Here is a 23,263-nt window from a genome sequence, read left to right as displayed (position 1 = left end):
GGAAATACTCTGAACTAAAGCATTCACCAACAGCTTCCATTTGATACCCATATTGTACATACACGTCCGAAGGTTACCCGGGTCCACGTTTTGACCTATATCTCGAGACCCTATCTACCAATAGGTATCCAAACTATACGGAAACCATCTTCAATACCTCCTTAACAATGTGTGTAAGTTTGGTTTAATTCGGTGCAAAGACCCGGCGGGTCCACGTTTTGGCATATATTTCCAGACCCTAGTCATCAATAGGTATGAAAATTACCCCGTATTAAAGTACTTATCAACAGCTTTCATTTGATACCCATATTGTACATACACAACCAAAGGTTACCCGGGTCCACGTTTTGAGCTATATCTCGAGACCCCAGTCACGGAGCGGCATGAAAAATACTCTGTACTAAAGCATTCACCAACAGCTTCAATTTGATATCCATATTGTACAAACACATTCTAGGGTCCACGTTTTGGTCTCTATCTCGAGACCCTAGTCACGGAGCGGCATGAAAAATACTCTGGACTAAAGCATTCACCAACAGCTTCCATTTGATACCCATATTGTACATACACATCCGAAGGTTACCCGGGTCTACGTTTTGACCTATATCTCGAGCCCTATTTCCAAAATAAAATATAATCCATGTTACTCGTGGATGATGTAGCTTTCGAATGGTGAAAGAATTTTTAAAATCGGTCCAGTAGTTTTTGAGCCTATTCATTACAAACAAACAAAGTTTTCCTCTTTATAATATTAGTATAGATGAATTTATATTACAGAAAAAGCGTGTGTCCATAAAAGCTTTTTCCTCTTATTACTTATTATAAAATGCATGCGTATTGCTGCCATAATTTTTTGAAACCTCAGTACTCAACGTTTACGGATTTTTTCCAACTGTTTATTATTTGCAGCCAATTGCGTAATTAAGTTAGCTATTCCTTCTCCTTGTATTTTCTTCATACCGTTAATAATAATTAAACAAACCAAAACCACCAAAATAACTTCTATGAAAAAAAATCTTTCATCACAGTATTGACAGCTGATTGTCAACTTTGCCATATGTGAACGGGTAGATTAATTTTGTTGATTTATTGCTAATTAATGCATATGTGAACGCACATTTAGGTATGTTTCATATGGGTTGTGTACTCTATTACATTATCATTTTATAGATTTTTAAATATGAGATACGGCAACCTCTGACCTTACATATTGGCATTCAATATTTTTGTGTACATTTTTGTAGGACTTTTGCGTACTCTACTCTTACCATTTGCAATAATTAAGGCAAATAATTTAACATCCAGTTAGTTTGACAAAAAAAGTACTTGTATTCCTGAATATCCATCAATAAATAATGATCTACTCTGACAATGAAACGGTTGACGAAAACCAGCCACCAGCTTCAACCTCCGCCTTCGAATCAGTACCAAAACATCTACGATCGCGTTACTGGAACAGCTTTGAGGAATTGCGTTTAGTGGAACTATGGCGTTTGCATGCCGCCGAAGTGACGACGTTGAAGAAAAACATACCCGTATTCCGTATCATATCAGAGGGTATGCGCGAGTATGGCTTCCTAGTAAATTCGCAGGAGGTGCGGCGTAAAATTAACAATTTCAAAAACAAGTACATGTAAGTACATTTTTTTTAATATAGTACTTAAACCTCTTACTAAAGCTCATTTCACTAAACAGCGCTGAACGACGCCGCATGGAATTAGGCGATGATAAAAGCCCCAGTGATTGGCGACTATTTCCCTTAGTGCATTGCTTGTTGGCACCGCGGCAAAAGAATCAACTGCTTACACATCAACAATTAGTATATACAAATATATTATATTTTAGAGCATCTACTAACTGACATGTTCTCTAGATTTTGGAACAACTATTCTCAAAAATACCAGTAGATTTGCTGAACAAAGAACTGCCTGTGTTGGAAGCACTAAGCGATCCAACAACACAGCCACCAAAAGCAATTCCTTATGCGCCTAGATCAAAGGATGTAACCTTGGTACCACCGATGCCGCAAAGATTCCAGCCATATCCTAAAAGTTTCAGTCATCAATCAAGCTATTTGTTGCGACTCAGTTTTACAAAAGAAAGACTAACACAAATACGTGTAGATAACAGTATAATGTCTGATCAGCGCGACGCAGCATTAAAGCAACTAAAATTCGAGGAGAGTTCATTTAAAGCATTAGAGAGTTTTCTTATGAACTGGCAAAAGAAACACGAGTGTTTATTAGAGCGTTTATAAAGCGCACAGTACAGAAATAGGTATGCTTAATAGATTTGTTATTTTTCAATTAAGAATTTGTAACCTAATTTTGGTTGAAAACCGCTTAGAGTTTCGATATGAACTTCCGTTTTTGTCCCCCCTCCCCCCTTTTTGTGTTATTCCATATTACATGTTCGATTTTTTAAGAATTACGAGCCTATCCATTTTAAAATTTATCGGGCGCTTAGTCATAGCTAAGTGGCATCGCTGTTTCGTATGTGCGATGCGGCTGCCCCAAGGTGGACTTATAATAAATAATAAATTCGCCTTGGGCTGCCCTTAACCTAACTTAGCCATAGCTTTATTTAAATCGTTAAACAAGGATTTCAGTTCTATTAGTTCACTTCTTTGGTTGTTAAAGTAATTCACGCACGTAACAGTAATTCCGAGTAGGTATTTAGAAAATCATCTCCTACTGGGCACCAATAAACACAAAAAACATAATGAAATAGTTTACAACTTTTTATTTTTACATAATCATGTAACCGTAAATTTTTCGCTTTCGCATTTTTTGTATTAAATCGATTCGTGTTTACCAGTACATTGAAATACCTAATTTATTTTTTGCTCCTATTATTTTAGGCAATAAGTATAATTACAATTCAATAAATTCAGGCCCATTCGCCCGCCGTACGCAATTTAAGAAAATGACGATGTCATTCTGAATGAATAACGTATACGTTTTTTAAATCAAGCTGTTTCCGCGGTATCTGCTGTTTGATAAGGCAAACTAGTGAAAGCACTTAAACTTAATTGAACATGAATATACTTAAGTTTTGTAGTTCGAAATAAAGTAACTGTACAAACAGTTGATAGATGCTATTGTTTTATTTTATTATTTTGTTGTTGCTTATTTTGAACCATACGCACGCACATGTGTAGTAACGCCGAAGTTTTCAACAAACGGTCCAGTTAGTTTACGTTTCCTTACTTCCACATAATTCTACTTTGGGTTTACTTAATTAAATGCCACATATATATGTATATTTTCTAAATGCCTACGTATGAGCAAAATACAAAGGCGCCAAACAGCACGACAATTATGAGTAGTATTGCTACCCAAGCGGGTATCGTACCTAAAAAGAAAAAACAAAAAAAAAGCGAGTAAATTTAATACTAACATATAAATATAAAATTCTAATAATCGCTTACGTCGTTGCTGCAGACTATGAATGCATACTTTATTGTCAACGGATATAGAAAGCACCGCCGCTTCGGTATCGCTTGAAATTGGCGGTCCCTCTTCGTTTGTAATGGGTAAGAATTGTAAACCGGTCACGAACATCGAATGCGCACTAGGAATGTGTAGGACGCGCTGCAATATGAAAAAAAAAAAACATTCATTGATTAGCACAAATATATATTTGGTATCTTCTCAGTGTTTTTTTTTTTTTGTTACCTGCAAACTGAAAGCAATGTAGATGGAAACGGTACCCGTAAACATGCTGCCCACCGCCACAAAACGCCCATCGTCACGCACAGCCAACGATGCTAGACTCTCATCGATTTGCACTGCATTCCTTAGCTGCCCGCTAATGCAGTCCCATTGCTGTAGAAAACCTCGCTGCTTACCTACCTTCCCGAAGGGATTAGTAATTGTGAAGAGTCGATATTTATCACGTTGCGCCTCGATGGTGCCATACCGACAGCGTTTATACAGATATTTGGAACCCTCTGGTGTAGCCCATTTAAGCTGGCTATGTTGTTTCATGCTCGCTAGATCCCACACCAAACCTTTGCCATCTTTCGAAATGGTAACAACATACTTCGAGTCGGGACTAAAGTCTAAATCATCGATTTCCTTCGAATGGGAGCTGTCAAATTAAACAATTCCTATACATTTCAAAAAAATTGGCTAATAATTGATTTTCACTCACGCAACATCACTGCACTGTATCATTTGTGGAAACGACCATACTCGCAAATGACCATCTGTACCGCCGGTCGCCATCAAACGTCCATTTGGGCTGATGCGCACAACCCGTTGTAGCGGTTCGGATGTTAGGAAATCGGTTTGCACCGAATCGCACGCTTTGATATCAAAACGTATGCGCTTCAAATTGGCATTTTTATCGGCATCTTTTTTCGAGGCACCCATAGCATGCCCATTTGGCAGATCTTGCACACCCGATCCTTGTGGTCCTGCAACTGTGGGCCGTCTACGTACACCATTTTCGTTTACATGTTCCGCTACAGCATTACCTTTTTGTCGTTTCTCCTCTGTACCTGTTGCTGTCGCCTCATCTTGCCCCTCATACACTATGCGCGGATTGACGAAGTATAATTGACAGTGTGACTCTTGGCCTGCGCACAAATATGAACGTCGTCCATCATTGCGCACGGCAAAATTCATAACCACATTGGCACCGGTTTCGTGTCGCACCACCTCTTCCGCGCAAAAATGCGTGCCATTGTGATAGATTTCGTAGATTTCCTGCCGAAAGAGAAAAATATTTATTTCTAATTTTAATTGACAATAGGGCAACTTTTTTTTAGTACTCACAAAGCCATTTGCTACGCCTGTTTTAGCTGAACCACCACCGCCTGCAACCAGTACATGGCGGCTGGTCAGCATTTCAATGGCATAAAGTGGAAAATTTACTCTCGCCAACAAACCATCGCTGGGTCGTCGTGTTGGTGCCATTGCTTTTGTGTTTGTTGGCTGTCTCTACGATTTTCGCTACCAACGTAGGCTATTTAGCTGGGCTTACAAGGTTTGTTTGGTGCACTTTGCTCCAGCTGTTTATGGCCACTCTTTCGTTGTATCGGGTACTCTTGTTGTACTAGTTGTTGTTGTTGCTTTCTTGTTTCGCCTCAGCCTCAATTTATCGGGTTTCCTTGATTGCGATTTTTCTTTTTCTTCTTGCGTGCACACTTTAAAACGAGATTCGAGCCATTGAAATGATTAACTACATTCACAAGATTGACTAAATATTTGTTACACACTATTGATTATTATTCTATTTAATTAATAATTCACTACATTTATTTAGATTTTCTCTCGCCGCCCAGTTCAGCTGTGAAAGTTCCACGTACTCGTATCTCTTTCTCCACTATTCTTGTTTGACGTTTAAGCAGCGCTGCCAGGTTATTAAATTAAATTAAAGAAGTTCTCTTTTTAGGTTGAGTGAGAGTTTGTCTAAATTGATACCCAATGCCTGCGTGAATTTATAGAAAGTACTTTGGAGTGTAATTTTTTGCCTAGCCAGAGGGATAGTAAAACATTTACCAGCGAGAGTAAGCAGGAAGTTTGCTCTAACCAATTCGAATTTTGAATTTAATTTGAATTTGAAAAGTATACTCAAAAATAATGAGAATTATTCATGTGAACTGCATTGCCGACACTTTTCAGTGATTTAGGAATTTACCAAAGTGGATTTATGGCTTACGTCAAAATGATATGCTTTGTTTGTATGTATTGGTATGTTTACATTCTTATGTTTACATTTGCTTGCTGATTTTGACGTGATGGTTGGGCCAAACGCAACAACAAATACATGTAGGGTTTTACTTATATGTGTTTGCTGTCACCTGTAATAAATTCGCCTTGGAATTTACTATATTTCGCTAACAAACTCTTACACAGCCTTATGACACTCTCGCTCACCAACGCGTCACTCACTCTTTCCACAGCCCATAGAATACACGAAATTGAGCAGAACTTATCCCGTAAAACACAACTGCGTTCTTTTAGTTGCGTTCTTTTAGTTACATATTGACACAACACATCGGTTTGTGTGTGTTTGTGTTTGGTTGTATCGACACAATGTTCCCATTGATATTTTTGCATACACACTTTTTCACACATCCGCGTTAACAGTTACAATTTTTAATTGTATAATAAGCCAAAGCCAAAAACCAACAAATGCAATTAGTTCATTCAACTAAAGGGTGGTTAAATTTCAAGGGCCGATGTTGAATGTGAACCACACCTAAACGTCAACGATACCGTTGGACTTCTTTCTTTGAAAGAAAATGTGTACGTCGATAAGCCAGAAACAATTAAAGAGCTAAAGGATGAGATAATTCGGGACATTAATGGCATAGAACCTCAATTATGCCTCAGCGTCATCGAAAATTTGGACCATCGAATGGAGGTGTGCCTTGAAACTTAACCACCCTTTATAATTGACATTATTGAACATTGCTTTTAAATTATGTTAATAAATATTGAAATTTTTCTAAGTTCATTTTGTAAATAATTTCATAATGTACTATTTGCCAACACTGTGTGGTGAGAGGGTAATCAGCTCACACGATTCTACGTAAACAATCCAAAATCCCACGTCAACCCTCTACGATCCTACGGAACGAAGCGGTGGTGAGAATTCATTTACATGGGGCTCTCATTAATTTCATTGTATCAGCTGACACGGGCCTGCGTTAACGTTAGTGACTGTGAGCACCATTAGAAAGCTTATCGAACTTCCTAATCGTAATGTTACTGAGATCGGTCTGAAGAGCACTTATAGATAGATAAATTAATCACAAAATCGAAATTTTTTTTCTTCACTCATCTTATAGTAAATCATTTCAAGAATGTTGTGTCAAAATTTTAAGTGGATCGTCATACTTTAACTGAAAAATTCGACTTTTTTAGTTTCAGATGATTCTACGACGAATGCCGATTGGCACCGCAGAGCACCTCTCGAAAAACATATCTCCAAAAAACTCTGTCATGGGCTTATTTGTCAATATTTTATTATTAATATTTTTTAAAAACTTATTGAAAAGATGTACAATAACATGCAACTGATTTTATTAAAGTATCTTAAGCCATATTTCTGTAAAAAATTAAAAAAAAAGTGTTTTTTTAGCGCTAAACCCCCCCCCCCCCCTGTAAAAAATTAAAAAAAAAAGTGTTTTTTTAGCGTCAGTGTTTTTTTGTGCTGTGCGTCAAGATATTTTGCTACAAATGGGGGGTCTCCGAACGATAGGTGATTTTTTATTAGAATAGCTTTCAAGGCATTCTCAAATGCGCCTGCTACGACGACGCCTGCTTTACCCAGGTTTAAGACTTTTGTAAAACGCTCAATGAGAGCTACTGGGTAATTTTAAAATCCCCAATTCGTTAGTAGGAATTATTTAAAAAATTCAGAATATATTTCCTTAACTTAAATTGCTCGGTATTGAAATAATACCTCTACTGGGACTTTCAACAACTGAGCGGAAACTGTCAAAATAACCAACTTTTGTAAACGAAAATGAAACGTTCCCGCGACAGTCGGTACTACGTTACCGGAGCGACCCGTATTTATATCCGGCCAAGGACTGTCACTTCAGCAGTATTCCCCATATAGTATGTATGGGGAATGTTTATGCTGCTACAACCACAACAACAACAACGAAAATGAAAAGTTAAGTTAGATTGAAATAAACGTTGGCACAGAATGGAAAAGGAAAAGTTAATAGTAAAAAATCTAGGAAAACCTTTAAAAGAACTTTTTTTGTCGCACTCAGACATAATTAATTCCATTGTACTACCCTTGGATTGCCTTTTTAATTTTCTTTAAATCTACTCGATCTCCAAAGAAATCTGAGTAGATCTTGTGGTGCCAAGGAGCCAAGGTGGTCGCTTTTTAACACATCAGTGCCAAAGACCTCAAGTCTGATTCGAGCGAAGGTGGGGCAGGCGCACAGAAAGTGGTCCGTCGTCTCATTCTCTCTTCCTTGGGCCGGACCAAGGAAGTTAGTCTCAGAGCTGATTCTGTCTAAAGAGTCAGAGATCTCGTTACCCACGATACCCTCTAGTCCCAGAGCCCATGTTAGCATCAGGTTATTATGTCTACCGACATAGTTCAACCTGGATTTACAGGACTCGTCTATCCTTGAAGTGGTTGGGGGCCTGACTAAGGCCATGAGCGCAGCTGGACTGTCGCTGCAGACACATAAAGATCTGCCTCTCCAGCTGTTTTCCACAACAAAGTTCATCGCTTCTTGAACTGCATACACCTCCGCTTGAAACACAGATGCATGCATTCCAAGAGCAAAGTGCAGTTTTGTTCCGCTGGGTTCCACGTATACCCCAGAGCCAGAGCCGTGCTCGGCCCTGAAGCCATCCGTGAAAATGCGGAAACAGTGCCCGGGCTCATTTTCTGAGTTTGACCACAGTTGAGCTCTGGCAGCACCACACTGTATCTCTTGTCAAGCTCGACTCTGGATGGCGTCGAGTAAAGGGGCATGGGGAGGATTGTTGGACCGAAGTCCATGCCGTCTCTGTTTTCCAATGCCGGACAGGGGCCGTACCAAATCCCATAGTGTTTCAGCCTCCAGATGGCCTTCAAGGCCTCTCCTTGGATGAAAGCATAAAGTGGTGGTAGACTAATCAGAGTATCTAATGCCGCGCCTGAAGTAGTCGGAAAAGCACTCACGCAACAGATGGCCACAGTGCGTTGTAGTTTCAATAAGTTCCTTCTGACTCCTACGAGAGGAAGCCTACGCATCCAGACCACTGATGCATAGGTGATAATAGGTCTTATCATAGCTGTGTAGATCCATAGGACCTTGATAGGAGTAAGACCCCATGTTTTCCCAAAAACACTCTTGCACTGCCAGAAGTCTGTCAGTGCTTTGGATGTCTGTATTTCAACGAGTGATTTTCCAGAGGAGTTTACTATCGAGGATTACTCCAAGATATTTTTAATTTCTTTGGATAGCTCGATTGTGACTCCTTTTAGCTAATTTTAGCTAAAATAACGTTAGCGCATTAATTGATTCTGACAAATCGATCGAAGTCGTTTACTTTGTGTGATGAAATTCGTTTTACTCGACGTGCTGCAGACGACCATGTTTCAATATGCGCAAAGAAAGATTAGCATACGTTTTGTAGTCTTGGCTGAATTTACGATTTTTTGGTGAATGAAGATTCTCTGCTAAATCTCTAGCTGCCTTAAAACTTCTTCTCTGGTAGCTGAAACCAGAGCCATTCACTTCTAGCAGAGAGAGAGAGAGAGAATTGCATTAACATTCTCTGCTTCTAGTACTCAGCTCATTTAACATTTTGATGAAATTTCTTTTACTCGAATCTCGTGTTGAAGACTAACATGTTTCAATCTGGGGGAAAGAGATTAGCATAGTAAATAAAGATTCACTGCTCTATTTCTTGCGCTCCCAAAAAAAACTACTTCTCTTGTACCTTGAACCAGTGCCACTCACGGCTACTACTCAGCTCATTTAAGATTTCTCGGAGTGACCGAGATTATATTCATAAATGAGCGGATAGAGTGAACCAGTGCAATTGCAACGATAATTGCATATCCAGCAGCATTATTACATACATATATACATACTACTATATTATTACTGCTCACATGTGCATACATACTCGCATACTCAAAAAGGAACTACAATGAAAATGCGAAAATTAGAGAACAACTCGGCGTGCAGTATTGCGGTTATGAATTAACCGCAGCAGACAAATAAGCCGCTCTCAGCTATAATCTGCCACCTCCAACGGCATAGCCTGCCCAAGAATATTCAAGTATGCATGTATGTATGTATGTTTGTTTGTAATTGGAGTTGTAGAATTTTCGTCAGTGCCATAAAATATATGTACATATGTAGGTGTTACGGACCGAGACGAAACGTTGTACGCATATAAAACATACGACATTTTTATGTTCAATTTTATGCGAAAAATTCTATAAAAAAAAACTTTAACGAACCGCTATTATTGACGGAATGGGCATGAATTAGACATGTACACCTGTTACTACGAGCGCGTAGTAAGCTATGAAGCGTTAATCTCCATCTCCTTTCAGCTGACGAGTGTACGACACTAATACAGGTAGTAAAACATGAAACAGCTTTTGTAAGCTTTACATGCTTGCCCCACCACCAACTACTATACCAACTTCTGGGGAGCCGGCAAGACATCTCATCCACTAAGCGCCCACCTAGACCTCCAACTCCCTAGCGGTTCATATTTGCCGGTTACGCGCCGCTTTTATGCGCTTGCCCATTGCAGTGGCGTAAAATTTTATTCACTTTTATTTCGGTGATGGTTTGTTTTATTTTACTTTTGACTACGGCATGAGTAACGGAGCGAGTCACAAAGGGAATGCATAAAAAAGCCAATATAAATTTTGTATAACAAAGAATTTAAGCTAAATTGATAGTAAGTAAAAATTGTTTTTTTTTAAGATAAAACAAGTTTTTGGAGAAATATTGAAGAGAAGTTCTATTTTTCGCTAGATGCGTTTAGTGAGTCATATCTCACAATGTGTACAACGCATCGAGTTGTTGTTGTTGTAGCAGCAAAAACATTTTCCCTAAATGTACGGGGAGTGCTGCTGGAGTGACAGTCCTTGGCTAGATATATAGTAAATGCGGGTCGTTTCGTTAAAGTAGAACCGACTATCGGGGGAACGCAGAAATTCGTATCGGAGGTTTAAAGGCGACTCAGGCGACCTCAGAAAAAGCTATCTGGTTGCTTTGGGTTTGGTGTGGCCAGTAGTGTTTTACGGCGCTACCAAAATGGAGGTCAGAGTCGGAGTCAAAAACATTGTGCTGTATGCACCCAACACAGCATCGAATGCGATTGCGAAGTAGTGGTTCCAACGATTTCGTTCTGCTCGACCAATGATCTCAAAAAGGAGCTCGATGTAGTGGTGCAACACGAAGGACTTTTTGAAACGAGTTGAGAGTCTTTGTTCAATCGAAGTCGATCTATTTTTGAAACTGATGAAACCGTGGTCAAATAGTGATGAGACGGCAGAAACGATCGCCAAGCCCGGTTAAGCAGGGAATATCGTTTTACTGCCCAATTGGGGGCTTGGAAGAAAAACATCCACTATGAATTGTTTCCATTGGATCAAATACTCAATTCGGACATCTACTGCCACCAACTGACCAGATTGAAGCGGAAGATCGACCAGATTTTTTTGAATAGAAAGGGAGTTGTGATCCATGAATACAACGCCAGGCTGTTGCTCAAGGACGAGGCAGAAGTTCAGAGCGGTACTAACGCATGGTTGCAAAACTGGTTTCAAGAAAGGCCTGTGACTGTGGCTGGTTAAGGTCATTTATCAATTTTTGAGCCATTTACTAACAACCAAAAAATGTTTTTATTTATGTAGATTTGAAATTTTTTATTTTCCAAATCCCTAGGTGCAGAGATACATGCATTTACGCTACAGTTACGTGACATTTCTGATGGCTCTAACACTAACTCTGGGCAGGGCTCTAAGTGAAAGGTAATGGAGGTAGTTGAGCAAAAACTTTGCGCTTGGAGAGTACCTCTCGGAGTCCAAAGTCGGGGCATTAGCAATTTTTAAGTTAATTGACTTCTTCTTAATTGGCGCGATAACCGCTTATGCGATTTTAGCCAAGTTAGACAAAGCGCGCCAGTCGTTTCTCGTGCCAACCTTTGCCGGTTGAACACGCACACAGTGATGCTAAGGCCTTCTCCTCCTGCTTTTCAAACCACCAGCTGGTACAACGCATCGAATACTTTCAGATCCGGAGCATTGGTCTCCATTCGGACGACATAACCCAGCCAACAAAGCCGCTGGAACTCTATGTATTCGCTGCGCTATGTCTATGTCGTCGTCAAGCTCATATAGCTCATCGTTTCATCGTCTGCGATATTTAGAGCATTTGAGAAGAGATGGCTCGAATCATGCTTTCTTCGACACGAAATCACCAATAGCCAAGTCTCACTCTCGAAGTAAGTAGGTGAATTTTTAGTTCAGTTGTGCATGAAAAGTGTCAAAGTAATGCAAAGAACTCCGTTTGTGCAACCCACGGCATAAGAGCTAAAGCTGAAAGAGATGTCAGCAAGCGCAAACTCCGTTTTGTATATTCCAGCCATCATGAAGAAAATTGAGGCCAAATTACACGAAAGAGTCTTTGGGTTGTTGTTGTGGTATCAGTAATACAAGCCTTGTCAGTGTAGCATAATAACCGGTCGTCTTCGTCTAGCTAATCTAAAGGTAGGCCCAGGAAACTTGCTGTTTGGACAGGTTGGGGGGTGTTAGATGAGGGGTGTTAGATGAGGGGATCTTAAGGGGCATGTGGAAAGGTGACTAGTGTTGTTGTTGTTGTAGCAGCATAAACATACCCCGTGTATGTACGAGGAATGCTGCTGAAGTGAGAGTCCTTGGCCGGATATAAATTCGGGTGGTTCCGGTTACGTAGAACCTGTCGTGGGAACAGTGACTAGTGTCGTGCGGGATGTATTCACGTACAGGACCGGTATCCGGTGGTCGGGAGCTTAAGAAGGTGGTTACGGTCTCCCGATGAATGTCGTTTATTGTCTGTCTAAGCAATGTCTGGTCCAGTAAAATGTGTTTAGACCCCTTCTGAAGCTTGAGAAACTGGTACTGCAGCTCAAAAAGAGACCTCATGTACCAGTTGATAATTTAGGAAGGGAATAGCTATTGTTCTAACAAGCTTTTTGAAACTCTTATGATCTCTTTGAAACTCTCTTCGAAGCTCTTTGATCATCGGTCACCGTCTAAAGGACTGGCTTTTTCGCCTTATCTTACATAAATCAATCTAAAGGCTACAAATTCAACAGAGCATAAATGGTGACATTTGTTGCTGTCTCCCTAGTCCTTGATATTCTACATAGCCTAAAAGCCACGATTCAACGCCAGCACGCCACGATTTAATACGCGTTCGTTGGCCTTATTAAAGGTATATGTTCGTGTACAGACAGAATATTCCAATTAATAAACGATGGGCAATAAATAAATTTATTTCTTGTAATTATTATGTCTTTGCTACTCATTCATTCTCCATTTTTTCGGATGCATTCGTAACTCGAGTAATCAAATGAGTAAAAAAGAAAAAAATCTTCTACCATATAAGGGCATCCAAGTGTCTGAATCATACGAAGCTTCCTCTTAGGCAGTCACAAAAAAAAATTAAAAAAATTAATGCGAACAATAATAAAAGAAAATAAAAAAAGTTTGATGCCAGAAAAGAGTTCACCAGTCGCTTGCCTACTTCGTTTGTGCAACCAGCGTACACAACTGCAATCAACTACGCGCTGCCCACACAGCTTTGAACTTTGAGCATCCATTCAATGACATTCAGGCAGTGAACAAGTTGGGGCGAATGCCATATATGGTGGGTTGTCACCAAAAGAGTCGTCGAATCGCGAATAGCAACAAGTTAACAATTTTATTTTTTGACGCATATTTCTTAACTGCTTTCGAGATGTGAGTGCGCACACAAAGAGGAAATGCGCTGAGATGACAATCATAAAGAACTTCAATTGGAGCGGCTGCGTGGTTGGAGTTAAATTCGTATGCCCAACAATTTATTTACTTAATTCGTATCCCCAGTTATATTATATAGTATTTTTTTAGTAATGCATATTCTTTTTTTAAATAAAAATTTTAATAATTTTTTTAAGTATATTTTTAGTAACAGATTTTAATTGCGATCCCTCAGCTTACTAGCCTTCAGCGTTCCCTTATTTACCATCGAGCAGAACTCTTAGTGTCTGGCATAGCAGAGGAATTCAAGCCAACTTTCGAAGTTGAAGTAGGCACACAGGAAGCTTACGATGATAGATTGATAAACTTTTAAAGTGGTGACTCGGAGTAAGTTGATAAAATTGAGCAAGAGGCATTCTGATTCGGGTTTTACTTAGTCGGAAGTCAAGTCATTTATACTTGCACCATATTTCTTCCGTATTTTTTAAGCAGAAATAACCTATAGAAAAGTTACTAGGTCGAGAAAGGAGAAGGGAAGGAAGAAGGAGCCTTGGGAATAGAGGATGATGACCATGCACTTACGACGACGCCGACGGAGGCTGATTTACGTTCGTAATTAGCCTCAACAAACTATTGACGAGCTTCATTGTATGTATGATATTTAAACCCGCTTTATCCGTAAGCGCAGCGAAAAAATGAGAGCCCAGATTTCGAAACTTTGCCAGATGAGAGCAGGGTAGCTGAGAAGAAGGTGTTGAGATGATTCCACCTCGTCCTCAAGACAGCTTCTGCAAAACGGACTTAAGGCAATCACAAGTCTCACCGCATGGACACCTAACGAACAATGTCCGATAAGGATACCCACCAAATTCGAGAGCTGGAGCTTTGCTAGCCTTAGCAGTTCCCTCGGGCGTCCTCGATCTACCCGTGGGCAGAAGAATCTCGCGACCTTGCACGTTTGCGCACTAGCCCAGCGCTCGCTGAGTTTATTCGAGGCCGATCTTTCCAGGAGTAGACCACAGATTCTTAAGGGAACCCCAATTCTCTCATTTCGCGACGAAACCATCTCCAAAGTTCCCTGTCTAGCCAGCTCATCAGCCCAACAGTTTCTCTCTATGCCGCTGTGACCGGGAACCCAAATGAGCCTGATATCGAAGTATTCGGATGCAATCGAGAGAGAAGCCAGACATTCCCCAACTAATCTCGAACGCACAAACAACGAGCCCAAGGTCCAAATTGCAGCTTTGCTATCGGAGTAAATATTTACTTCCTTAACGGTAATTACCGAAGTAAGCTACCAACCCACTGCTTTCTTAATTACGGCCACCTCCGCTTGGAAAACACTACAGTGGTCCGGAAGCCTGAATTCGAGCTTGATGGGGAGCTCCTTACAGAATACTCCCCCACCAACCTTTCTGTCTAACTTTGAGCCATCCGTGAACATGGAAAGTAACGGAAGAAGCCTTGAGTCTTGAGATGAAAGAATTAATGAAAGTTTATTAATCGAAAGGGATAGATAGACATTCGATATCTACTCATTGAGGTTGAGGTTCAGCGCACCATACAGGGTTAGTTTAAAGAGGCGGCAGCCCTTGGCCGGGAAAAACCCGAGTCATTTCGACACGTAGAACTGGCTGCCATGGAAAGGAAATGTACTTCGAACATAAGAAAACTATTAAGGATCATATTTTCAAATACAAAAGAATCAAATCAACAAAGTGGGATGAGTATTCGTCCGCCATTCTAAGATGGTGGTGCACAGCCCCTAAAACAAAGGCCTGTCCATCTCGGAAGATGAGTTTTGCGAGTTGAGGAGACTGAGTAGCGTTAACGTAGAGTTAATGATGTCACGGTTAGCTGGAAGCTTATACCAACCGGCCCATTGTGATGCCATGTGAGCAAGCTCTAAGAACGTGAAAGATTCCGAGTGACTCCAAGTCTGCTAGGCATTCAAAGAAGATTAAAATGTCGCGTTGCCGATGAATTGACCAATTGTGGATCAGCGGTTCCATCATAGGGACCAGAGCCACTAATCGGAATCAGTTCTGCAGGAATCAAGAAGATGCAATCCACATAAAGAGCGATGGTCCGATCTGGAACGCTGCAGGACTGCAAAATATTTTGTGACAAGCCCGAACAGAAAACTGTCGAGCTTTCTTCTAAAACTTGGAAGAAAAGACGTTCAGTTGATGGTCGGTGCTATTACAGGACACAATCCATGGGCTCCACATATGAGCACCATTGGAATCATTCAGGACCCGATTTGCCGATTAGCGCAGGCGGATGACACTGAGCATTTTCTCCTGCATTTGCTAGAGCGAGTCTGTGAGTTTAGGGTTCCGATGTGATGAGAACAAGTAAAATTCGTTCTCTCAAACTGGAGAATATTTTGTTAGTCTGGGTGTTTTAAGAGTTACCAAATCTCTCGGTACTTCTTGGCTCGACCTTTCAAATTTCAATTTCAATTTCGAGATATCGCGTTCTTCTTTCCATCTCTGCAGCTGCGACAAAAGTCATGTGTGAGAATCCCATTTATTAGCCATGCCTCTAGTGATAGCACTCATCACAGCACGAATAGGGGAACGGTCAAGGGAAGTTAATTATTTGGATGTTTTTCCATCGGATGTAGATGTTCAGACCTATATTGGAACCCAGCATGTGGGGTATCGGGTTCTTCAGTTCTTTGCTGTGCTTTACAGCACGCAACATATCCGCATATGATGTACCGTCCGCCTTTTCCTCGATAATAATGGCGTCCGACATTGGCATTCTGCGATTTCTTTTCCTTCTCTACCTTTTTCCACTCTTCCTTCTGCATGAGTTGAGTTATAGTTTGTGGCCGAGAGGAATCAGAGTCGGTTTTCCTTTTTTCAGCAACTGCAGACTTTGTTGCAATCTAGGCTGCAGCTCTTGGGCTTTCTTTGGCACGGGTTCTTTTAGCCAACTGAGGAGTATTTTTCCCTGCTGTCGAAACCATTCGCACATGTTTAGGGTTGAGTCCATTTCAATGAGAACGTCTGTGTAAGCTCTTTTTATAACACTGCACATTCTTATTATATCACCGGGGACATTACGGCGTGATTCTACGTATTGGATAAGTCCATCAATTTCCTTTCCGAGTATGCCAATCAATTTAAATTGTATGTTTTGTTTTGTATCAGTCCTGCAGGAAATCGGGTTTTACTGCGGCTTGGGAGCGTTAGTGACTTGTTTGATGAGATAGGCTGTCGGCGTCTCGACCGTGCCATCTCGGCCTTTCATCTTCAGCGTTCCTACACCTGTTCGCCACTGGGTAGTGGTTGTTGGCAAGCTGCTCTCCGTTGTGTTGCCTGTTGTTGCTGCTGCTTGTGGGGGGTCCTTGCAATCACTGAGCTCCTCCTGAAAGCCTCCACAAATTTTTCTGTTACCACCTTGGAAGTGCTGTTTACATCGTTGTTGTTGTTTTGTTTATACATATTTGTGTTGTCCATGCTGTATGGGCCCCAACTCACAGCCGTTATCTCAGTGCGTGTACGTAGTTACCGTAAGTCTCATGATTATCTTTGTAAACAGGGAGGCCATGCGAGGGTTGACACTGGTCCTTCTGGGGTCCAGTGTTCAGCGCCAGACTTCAACCCGGAATTAATGCGAAGTAGTCTCAACCCAACCTGCCATGAAAAAGCTCCTCATAAAAATATCTGCCGTTCGGAGTCGGCTTGAAACTGTAGGTCCGTCCATTTGTGGAACAACTGGTGTGGACGCACACCACAAATAGGAGGAGGAGCTCGGCCAAACACCCAAAAAGGGTGTACGCACCAATTATATATATTATATATAATCTCCACCCAACCTACGTGGTCATTTAAGACTACGCACTTTGAGCGCTTTGTGAGACCTCCCAGATTTTATCGCGGCGGAAGAGGCCATGAACCCTTCTGAAAGCCATTTTTTCAAGATTCCACTCCGCATACTCAGGTAACAGCTTTTTCGCACTACGCAATTAGTACAGGCGCTCCTTACATGGAGAACAGACGCTGGCCAGGAAGCCGCTCAACCTGAGGCAGACGCTTCTGGGTTCTAGTTTTTTAGGTAAATAGGTTGCTAGCCTTCGTACCCTAACTTGGAGATAGTTGAACTATCCGCACCTCTAAGCAGGTGTTTGTTTTGGTTCGCGAGTGGTATTTTACTTCCCCACTTACCCTGCATGATGGCGAGCCTTCCCCGTTCCACCACCTAGGGACTCGTCCGATGGGAGACAGATAGACAACTCCACACGGACTGTGTGACTGTTCTATGAAAGCCGATCTTAATCGGAGTTGTAGAAGAGAATTATCCTCGTTTCATTGGTCGTGAATTCAATTTTTCCTATTTTTCGTAGAACCAATCGTTGGGCGGCCGCCGTAGCCGAATGGGTTGGTGCGTGATCACCATTCGGAATTCATTGAGAGGTCGTTGGTTCGAATCTCGGTGAAAGCAAAATTAATAAAAAAAAAAACATTTTTCTAATAGCGGTCGCCCCTCGGCAGGCAATGGCAAACCTCCGAGTGTATTTCTGCCATGAAAAAGCTCCTCATAAAAATATCTGCCGTTCGGAGTCGGCTTGAAACTGTAGGTCCCTCCATTTGTGGAACAACACCAAGACGCACACCACAAATAGGAGGAGGAGCTCGGCCAAACACCTAACAGAAGTGTACGCGCCAATTATTTATTTTTTTTTTTTTTTAATCGTTTTACTGGAAAAATCGTTAAAATCAAATGAACTCATTGCGCTGGATTATTCAGTTTGGTTCTTTAGTTTTTAAGACTAGATATAAATTAGAAAAAATAAAATTCTTAGAATAGAATAGAAAATTCTCAAATACTACTATAATCTACCGATCCAATCCATATGTGCCTCTATAAATATTTTTTTTAGCTTGAGCCGAAACCAAACAACTTCGCCAGTTGTCTATCTTCTTCTTTCCTACGTATGTATGTATGTATGTTAACAGGTATTGCAATTACTCATACACAGTCGTAGCTACATATACATTTGCATATACCTACATATATTTATTTCTGTATCCATCTCCCATGGTTTACCTCTTTTGTTTTACTTACTTACTTAAGTACTTCGCGTAAAGCAAACTAAAGAAAGTTAGAGTTCAACACCACTTCACTTTTTGCACCTTTGCTCTGAAAGCTAGAAAGATAATGATTTGCGTTTTTTACAGCGTCTAAACAAAATTGGGTTACAAGACGTCGCCAACTAACCGACAGCAGGCCAATTAGAAAAACAACAAAGCACAGCTTATGATGGGTCGCAACTAACCGGCGAAATTTGCTGGCGCAGCGATTCTCCAGCTCTTTAACAATGGCTGAGTGAGAGGGAGTGGGAGGAGCGCGAGGTCATTAGAGCAGTGATCATGAAAGCTGATAGTTTAACTACATGGCTTGTACTACGAAAAGAAAATACGATGAAAATATATTGAGAAATTTGAAATGATAAATGTGTGCATGTTTGTATACTAGGGAGGGTACGATTTCTGTTTCGATATCGTTCACAGATTCGGATTCTACGTAGAGTTCTAAGAAACAAATTACTACAGAGCATAGTTTTAAAATAAATTTTTAGCTTCCCAAATGTTACCTTTATTCATTACGAATTAATATTAAAACTAATATTGACCAAAGCGTATTGAATGTTATATTTTTTTAAGGGGACAGATACATGTAAAATTTCAAAAAAATTTTTTTTTTTTCATAAAATGTTAATGTCATCCTTTAAGAATATGTCAAACAATTTTTAGAACGTAAATTTAAGTATTTCTTGTATTACAGATCGTCAAAAGTGCTGACTCTATTCTTTGCGTTCGAGCGCTGGGAGAGGAATTTTCATGTATTCAAACTTTAGACGCGTTTTTCTCAAACTATATTTATCGAATTAACGTACACGATAACTCGAAAAGTTACTGACCGATCTCCCTGAAATTTTGCACACATCTTTTTTATGATATGACTTACTATGTGTTTCAAGTTTTTGAAAATTTTTCGAAAAAAAAATTTTTTCGAAGCAAACATAGTAGGAAAATTCGCCCCAAAACTCATTTTTTTAAGCATTTTATTCCGCGAATTTTTTTTTTTCATTTTTTGTTATTCATGTAGAAATTATGACATTAATAAACAAAAAAACTTTTGGTTTTTTGTATCCGATTGAGAAGCCCCGCTGCGACCTTCCTGGAAGAATTGAGTGTACATCCGCCATTTTAAATGATTAAAATAAAAAAAAAAATTTATTATTTTAATGTATAAATAAACTGTATGCCAATTTTGAAAAAAATATATTGATTTCTTCATTTTAAATAATTTTAAAGAAAATCAGGGGAAATATGGCCGTTTACAGGTATCTGTCCCCTTAAATACAGGGTGGGCCATGTAAAATTTGCTTTTTGAATCGGCTTTACAAAAAATTAATCACTATTTTTTCATTTTTTTTTTTTATTTTGAAGATTGAACATTGTCGTTTATGAATGAAAAATAATATCGTTCAAATGACTGCCACGACTGGCTTTACAGAGGCCATTCGATCAACGGTAGCCAAAAGTTCGAGTGTAACTTTGGCAGTGTGACAAGTTGCACCGTCCTGTTGAAACCAAATGTCGTCCATGTCATCCTCTTCAATGTTTGGAAACAACTTGTTGAGCATGTCACGGTAACGCTCGCCATTTACTGTAACCGTGGCTCCTCGCTCATTTTCGAAAAAAAATTGCCCGATGATGCCGCCAGACCAAAAACCGCACCAAACAGTGACTCGTTGTGTATGCATTTGCTTCTCTACAGTAACGTGTGGATTTTCTGAGCTCCAAATCCGAGAATTTTGCTTATTGACGTAGCCACCGATGTGAAAATCAGCTTCATTATAAAAGATGATTCTTCGGTAAAAATGCTCATCTTCGGTCAAACGATTCTCTGCCCATTGAGCGAACCGAAAACGCATTGGATGGTCATTAGGCTTCAGTTCTTGCACCAATTGAACTGTGTAAGCCTTTATACCGAGGTCTTTATGCAAAATTCTCCTCAAAGAAGTGCGTGAAATGTTCAATTCTTGAGAACGATGACGAGTTGAGGTTGTTGGATGTTCACGCACATTTTCGGCTACAGCAGCAATATTTTTGGGTGTACGCACTGTAGGGGCACGTTCACGTGTTGTTTTATCAATTAACGATCCACTTTCATGCACACGATTAACAAATGGATCCACAAACTGTCTTGTTGGTAAATTTTTTTTTTGGAATTTTTTTTGTCAAATTTCTCACAGTTTGAGTAGAAGACTCACCCCTTTGGAAATAGGTTTTCAATATTTCCCAATTTTGTTCAAGCGCATAGCGTCCCATTTCGTAAATGTCGAACCTTTAAGTAAATTATGAACACATTCCACATGCCATTTGTGTTAGCATTCTCAAAAAAATAGGTGGTTCAAAAAGCAAACGCTATATGGCCCATGCGTTACCTCAAACTTGGGAATATTTTGGCAGAAAAAATAAATTTTTGAGCCCTATTTTTATTTAAAGAACCCCATGAAAACACCTACAAAGCAAATTATATGTAATTTTTTTATACTGTAATAGGATTGTATTGAAAAAGCTCCTCATAAAAACCTTCTGCTGTTCGGAAACGACCTAAACTGGAGGGACCCCACTGGTAGAAAACATCGTGACGCACACCACAAATCGGAGGAGGAGCTCGGCCAAACACAGTAGTTGAGGACATGTAAATGTGTGGCTATAACTTCCCGACATCTTTATTGCATAGATCAGATAAGACATGGAAGACTACAACTTAAGGGGTCCCGGTGGTCTAGAGCACGAAAATTTAGGGTGTCTTCAGGAATTTTTTTTACAATAAAAAATTGAAAAACGATATTTAAATTGTTTAGGCTTTTTATTTAATTTCTTTTACATTAAAAAATGAAATATTTTTTTTAATTTTAATAATTTAAACAATGGCGCTGGATTTTTTTTTTAATAAAATAATGAAAAACGATATCTAAATTTTTGAGGCATTTTATTTAACTTCTTTTACATACAAAAATGAAAAAAAAAAATTTTTAATTAAAATAATTTAAAAAATGGCGCTGTAGTAGATCCTCCCGAAAAATTGGACCTGGCTCTTCTATTTAGCTGACACATAAAAACCCAAAAAAAATGGTTAATCAGTATGACTGTAGCTTTGTCCTGCTACTAGAATAAAAAAAAAATTTACAAAATGGCGCGGTTTTGAATTTGACACTCTAAAAATTGGGGTTTTTCAGGGTTTTAATCAAAAAAATACGAAATAATTGAAATAATATTATGATTCTGGTACTGGCGATAGCCATTGATGTTGTGAACAATATATTCAAATTTCAGATGATTCGGTTGAATAGTTTTTTTTGTCTTGGCAACATCAGGCCGAAAAAAGTCGTTTCGAAATAAATGATTTTAAAGTTTGAGGTAGAGGAGCGCCCGGACTCTTCTCTATCTAGTTAATGGGCTGTAGAAGCTATAAAATTGGGAATTTGCGCATGAAAATTTCACTGTATATTCTTAAAATACTATACTTTCGAAATATCGAAAAAAATCGATTTTTGAAATTTCTAGACCACTGGGTTCCCTTAACTCAAGAAATGAAGAGACATGTAGTTATTGTTCATGCAAATGCAAACCACACCGATTTCTTAAGTGCGACCGTTCATTTATTCATACGGTTCGCCATGAGTTTGTAGCAAACCGCAAAAAACTCGAAACATTTACTGACTCTGTTTGATCTGCAGAATTTGTTCAACAAGTGCAAGCGATCCTTCACGAGAATCAATCAAAAACAAGGCGGCTCTTAAGAGGTAGCTTAATGGTCCTGGGGTCTTTCTTATTCGTCGAGTTGTCAATGAAGATCTCCACTATAAATCCTACGCTGTGCGCAGGTGACAGCTTAATCGGAGACGAAACACGAAACAAATATCCGATCAAAACGCCTTCTAAACAAAATTAAACAGCCTGAAGCGCCTGCGATGTTTGGTTTGTTTTTGACGAAAAAAATGTTTACCAAAATCAAAAGACCAATCGCAGAAATGACAGATGGCTAGGTTCAAATCTTACAGAGGTTCCCGTTACCATGCGCACGAAGCCTCCAGTCGCTGTTATAGGTTTAGGCATTGGGAGCAACAAAGGACATGCCATGCCACCATGCATCTTTAGTGAAGTGTTTCGAGTGAATTCTGCTGCATATATTGGGGTTCTAGAGACGGTAGTGAAACCCTTGACTGATAGTGTACGCGGAGATAACCCATGCATTTTTCAGCAAGACTCTGCTTCTTCACACACAGCGATAGCGACACAAGATTGGATGACTGAAAATTTCCATGATCACATAACACCACGCCAGCAAGCAGGCTTTCGCAGCCAGAAATCATGCATCGATCATATAGCTACTCTGCGCATCATAATCGAGCAAATGAACGAGATGCACGAATCGTTATACCTAGTCTTCGTTGATTATGAAAAAGCTTTTGATCGACTTAAACTCAACTTACAACGAAAAAGAGTTCCTGACTTCTTTTCGGATACCATCCAAACCGACGCTGACATAAGACAGGGCTGCATTCTGTCGCCGCTTCTTTTCCTTGTTATCATCGATGAAATACTAACTAATATATATCAATCGACAATGCAGGAAAAAGAGGAATGTTATGGCACCCGATTTCAAATAACCATTTAGAAGGCCTAGATTTTGCTGATGACATCGTTCTAATCTCTCAACGCAAATCGGATATGCAAAGCAAGTTGAATGATTTCGTAAAACACTCTAGTGCCGATAGATTAAAATC

The 23,263-nt window shown here is 39.8% G+C and overlaps 2 protein-coding genes across 4 annotated transcripts; one reads left to right on the top strand and one right to left on the bottom strand.

The window, feature by feature from the left end:
• The first annotated feature begins 1,235 nt into the window (after positions 1-1,235).
• Positions 1,236-3,089, top strand: LOC129247365 (uncharacterized). The gene is made up of 3 exons (XM_054886480.1): positions 1,236-1,633; positions 1,696-1,819; positions 1,874-3,089. Exons 1-3 carry the CDS (start codon positions 1,356-1,358, stop codon positions 2,255-2,257), a joined length of 786 nt encoding a protein of 261 aa, XP_054742455.1. The 5' UTR covers positions 1,236-1,355; the 3' UTR covers positions 2,258-3,089.
• On the bottom strand, positions 2,728-5,321 carry LOC129247364 (prolactin regulatory element-binding protein). Of its 3 annotated transcripts, none has more exons than XM_054886478.1 (6): positions 4,782-5,321; positions 4,481-4,712; positions 4,156-4,426; positions 3,678-4,092; positions 3,431-3,593; positions 2,728-3,354 (listed from the first exon to the last, which is right to left on the bottom strand). In XM_054886478.1, exons 1-6 carry the CDS (start codon positions 4,920-4,922, stop codon positions 3,269-3,271), a joined length of 1,308 nt encoding a protein of 435 aa, XP_054742453.1. In that variant the 5' UTR covers positions 4,923-5,321; the 3' UTR covers positions 2,728-3,268. The 3 variants fall into 3 exon arrangements, with proteins under 3 accessions (XP_054742453.1, XP_054742454.1, XP_054742452.1); XM_054886479.1 differs by having other exon boundaries at positions 4,156-4,420; XM_054886477.1 differs by having other exon boundaries at positions 4,156-4,712.
• Between the last annotated feature and the right edge of the window lie 17,942 nt (positions 5,322-23,263).

This window comes from Anastrepha obliqua, chromosome 5, assembly GCF_027943255.1.
Source record: "Anastrepha obliqua isolate idAnaObli1 chromosome 5, idAnaObli1_1.0, whole genome shotgun sequence".
NCBI lineage: Eukaryota > Metazoa > Arthropoda > Insecta > Diptera > Tephritidae > Anastrepha > Anastrepha obliqua.
The sequence above is the reverse complement of the archived record's forward strand: the minus strand, read 5'-3'. Positions and strand labels throughout refer to the sequence as shown.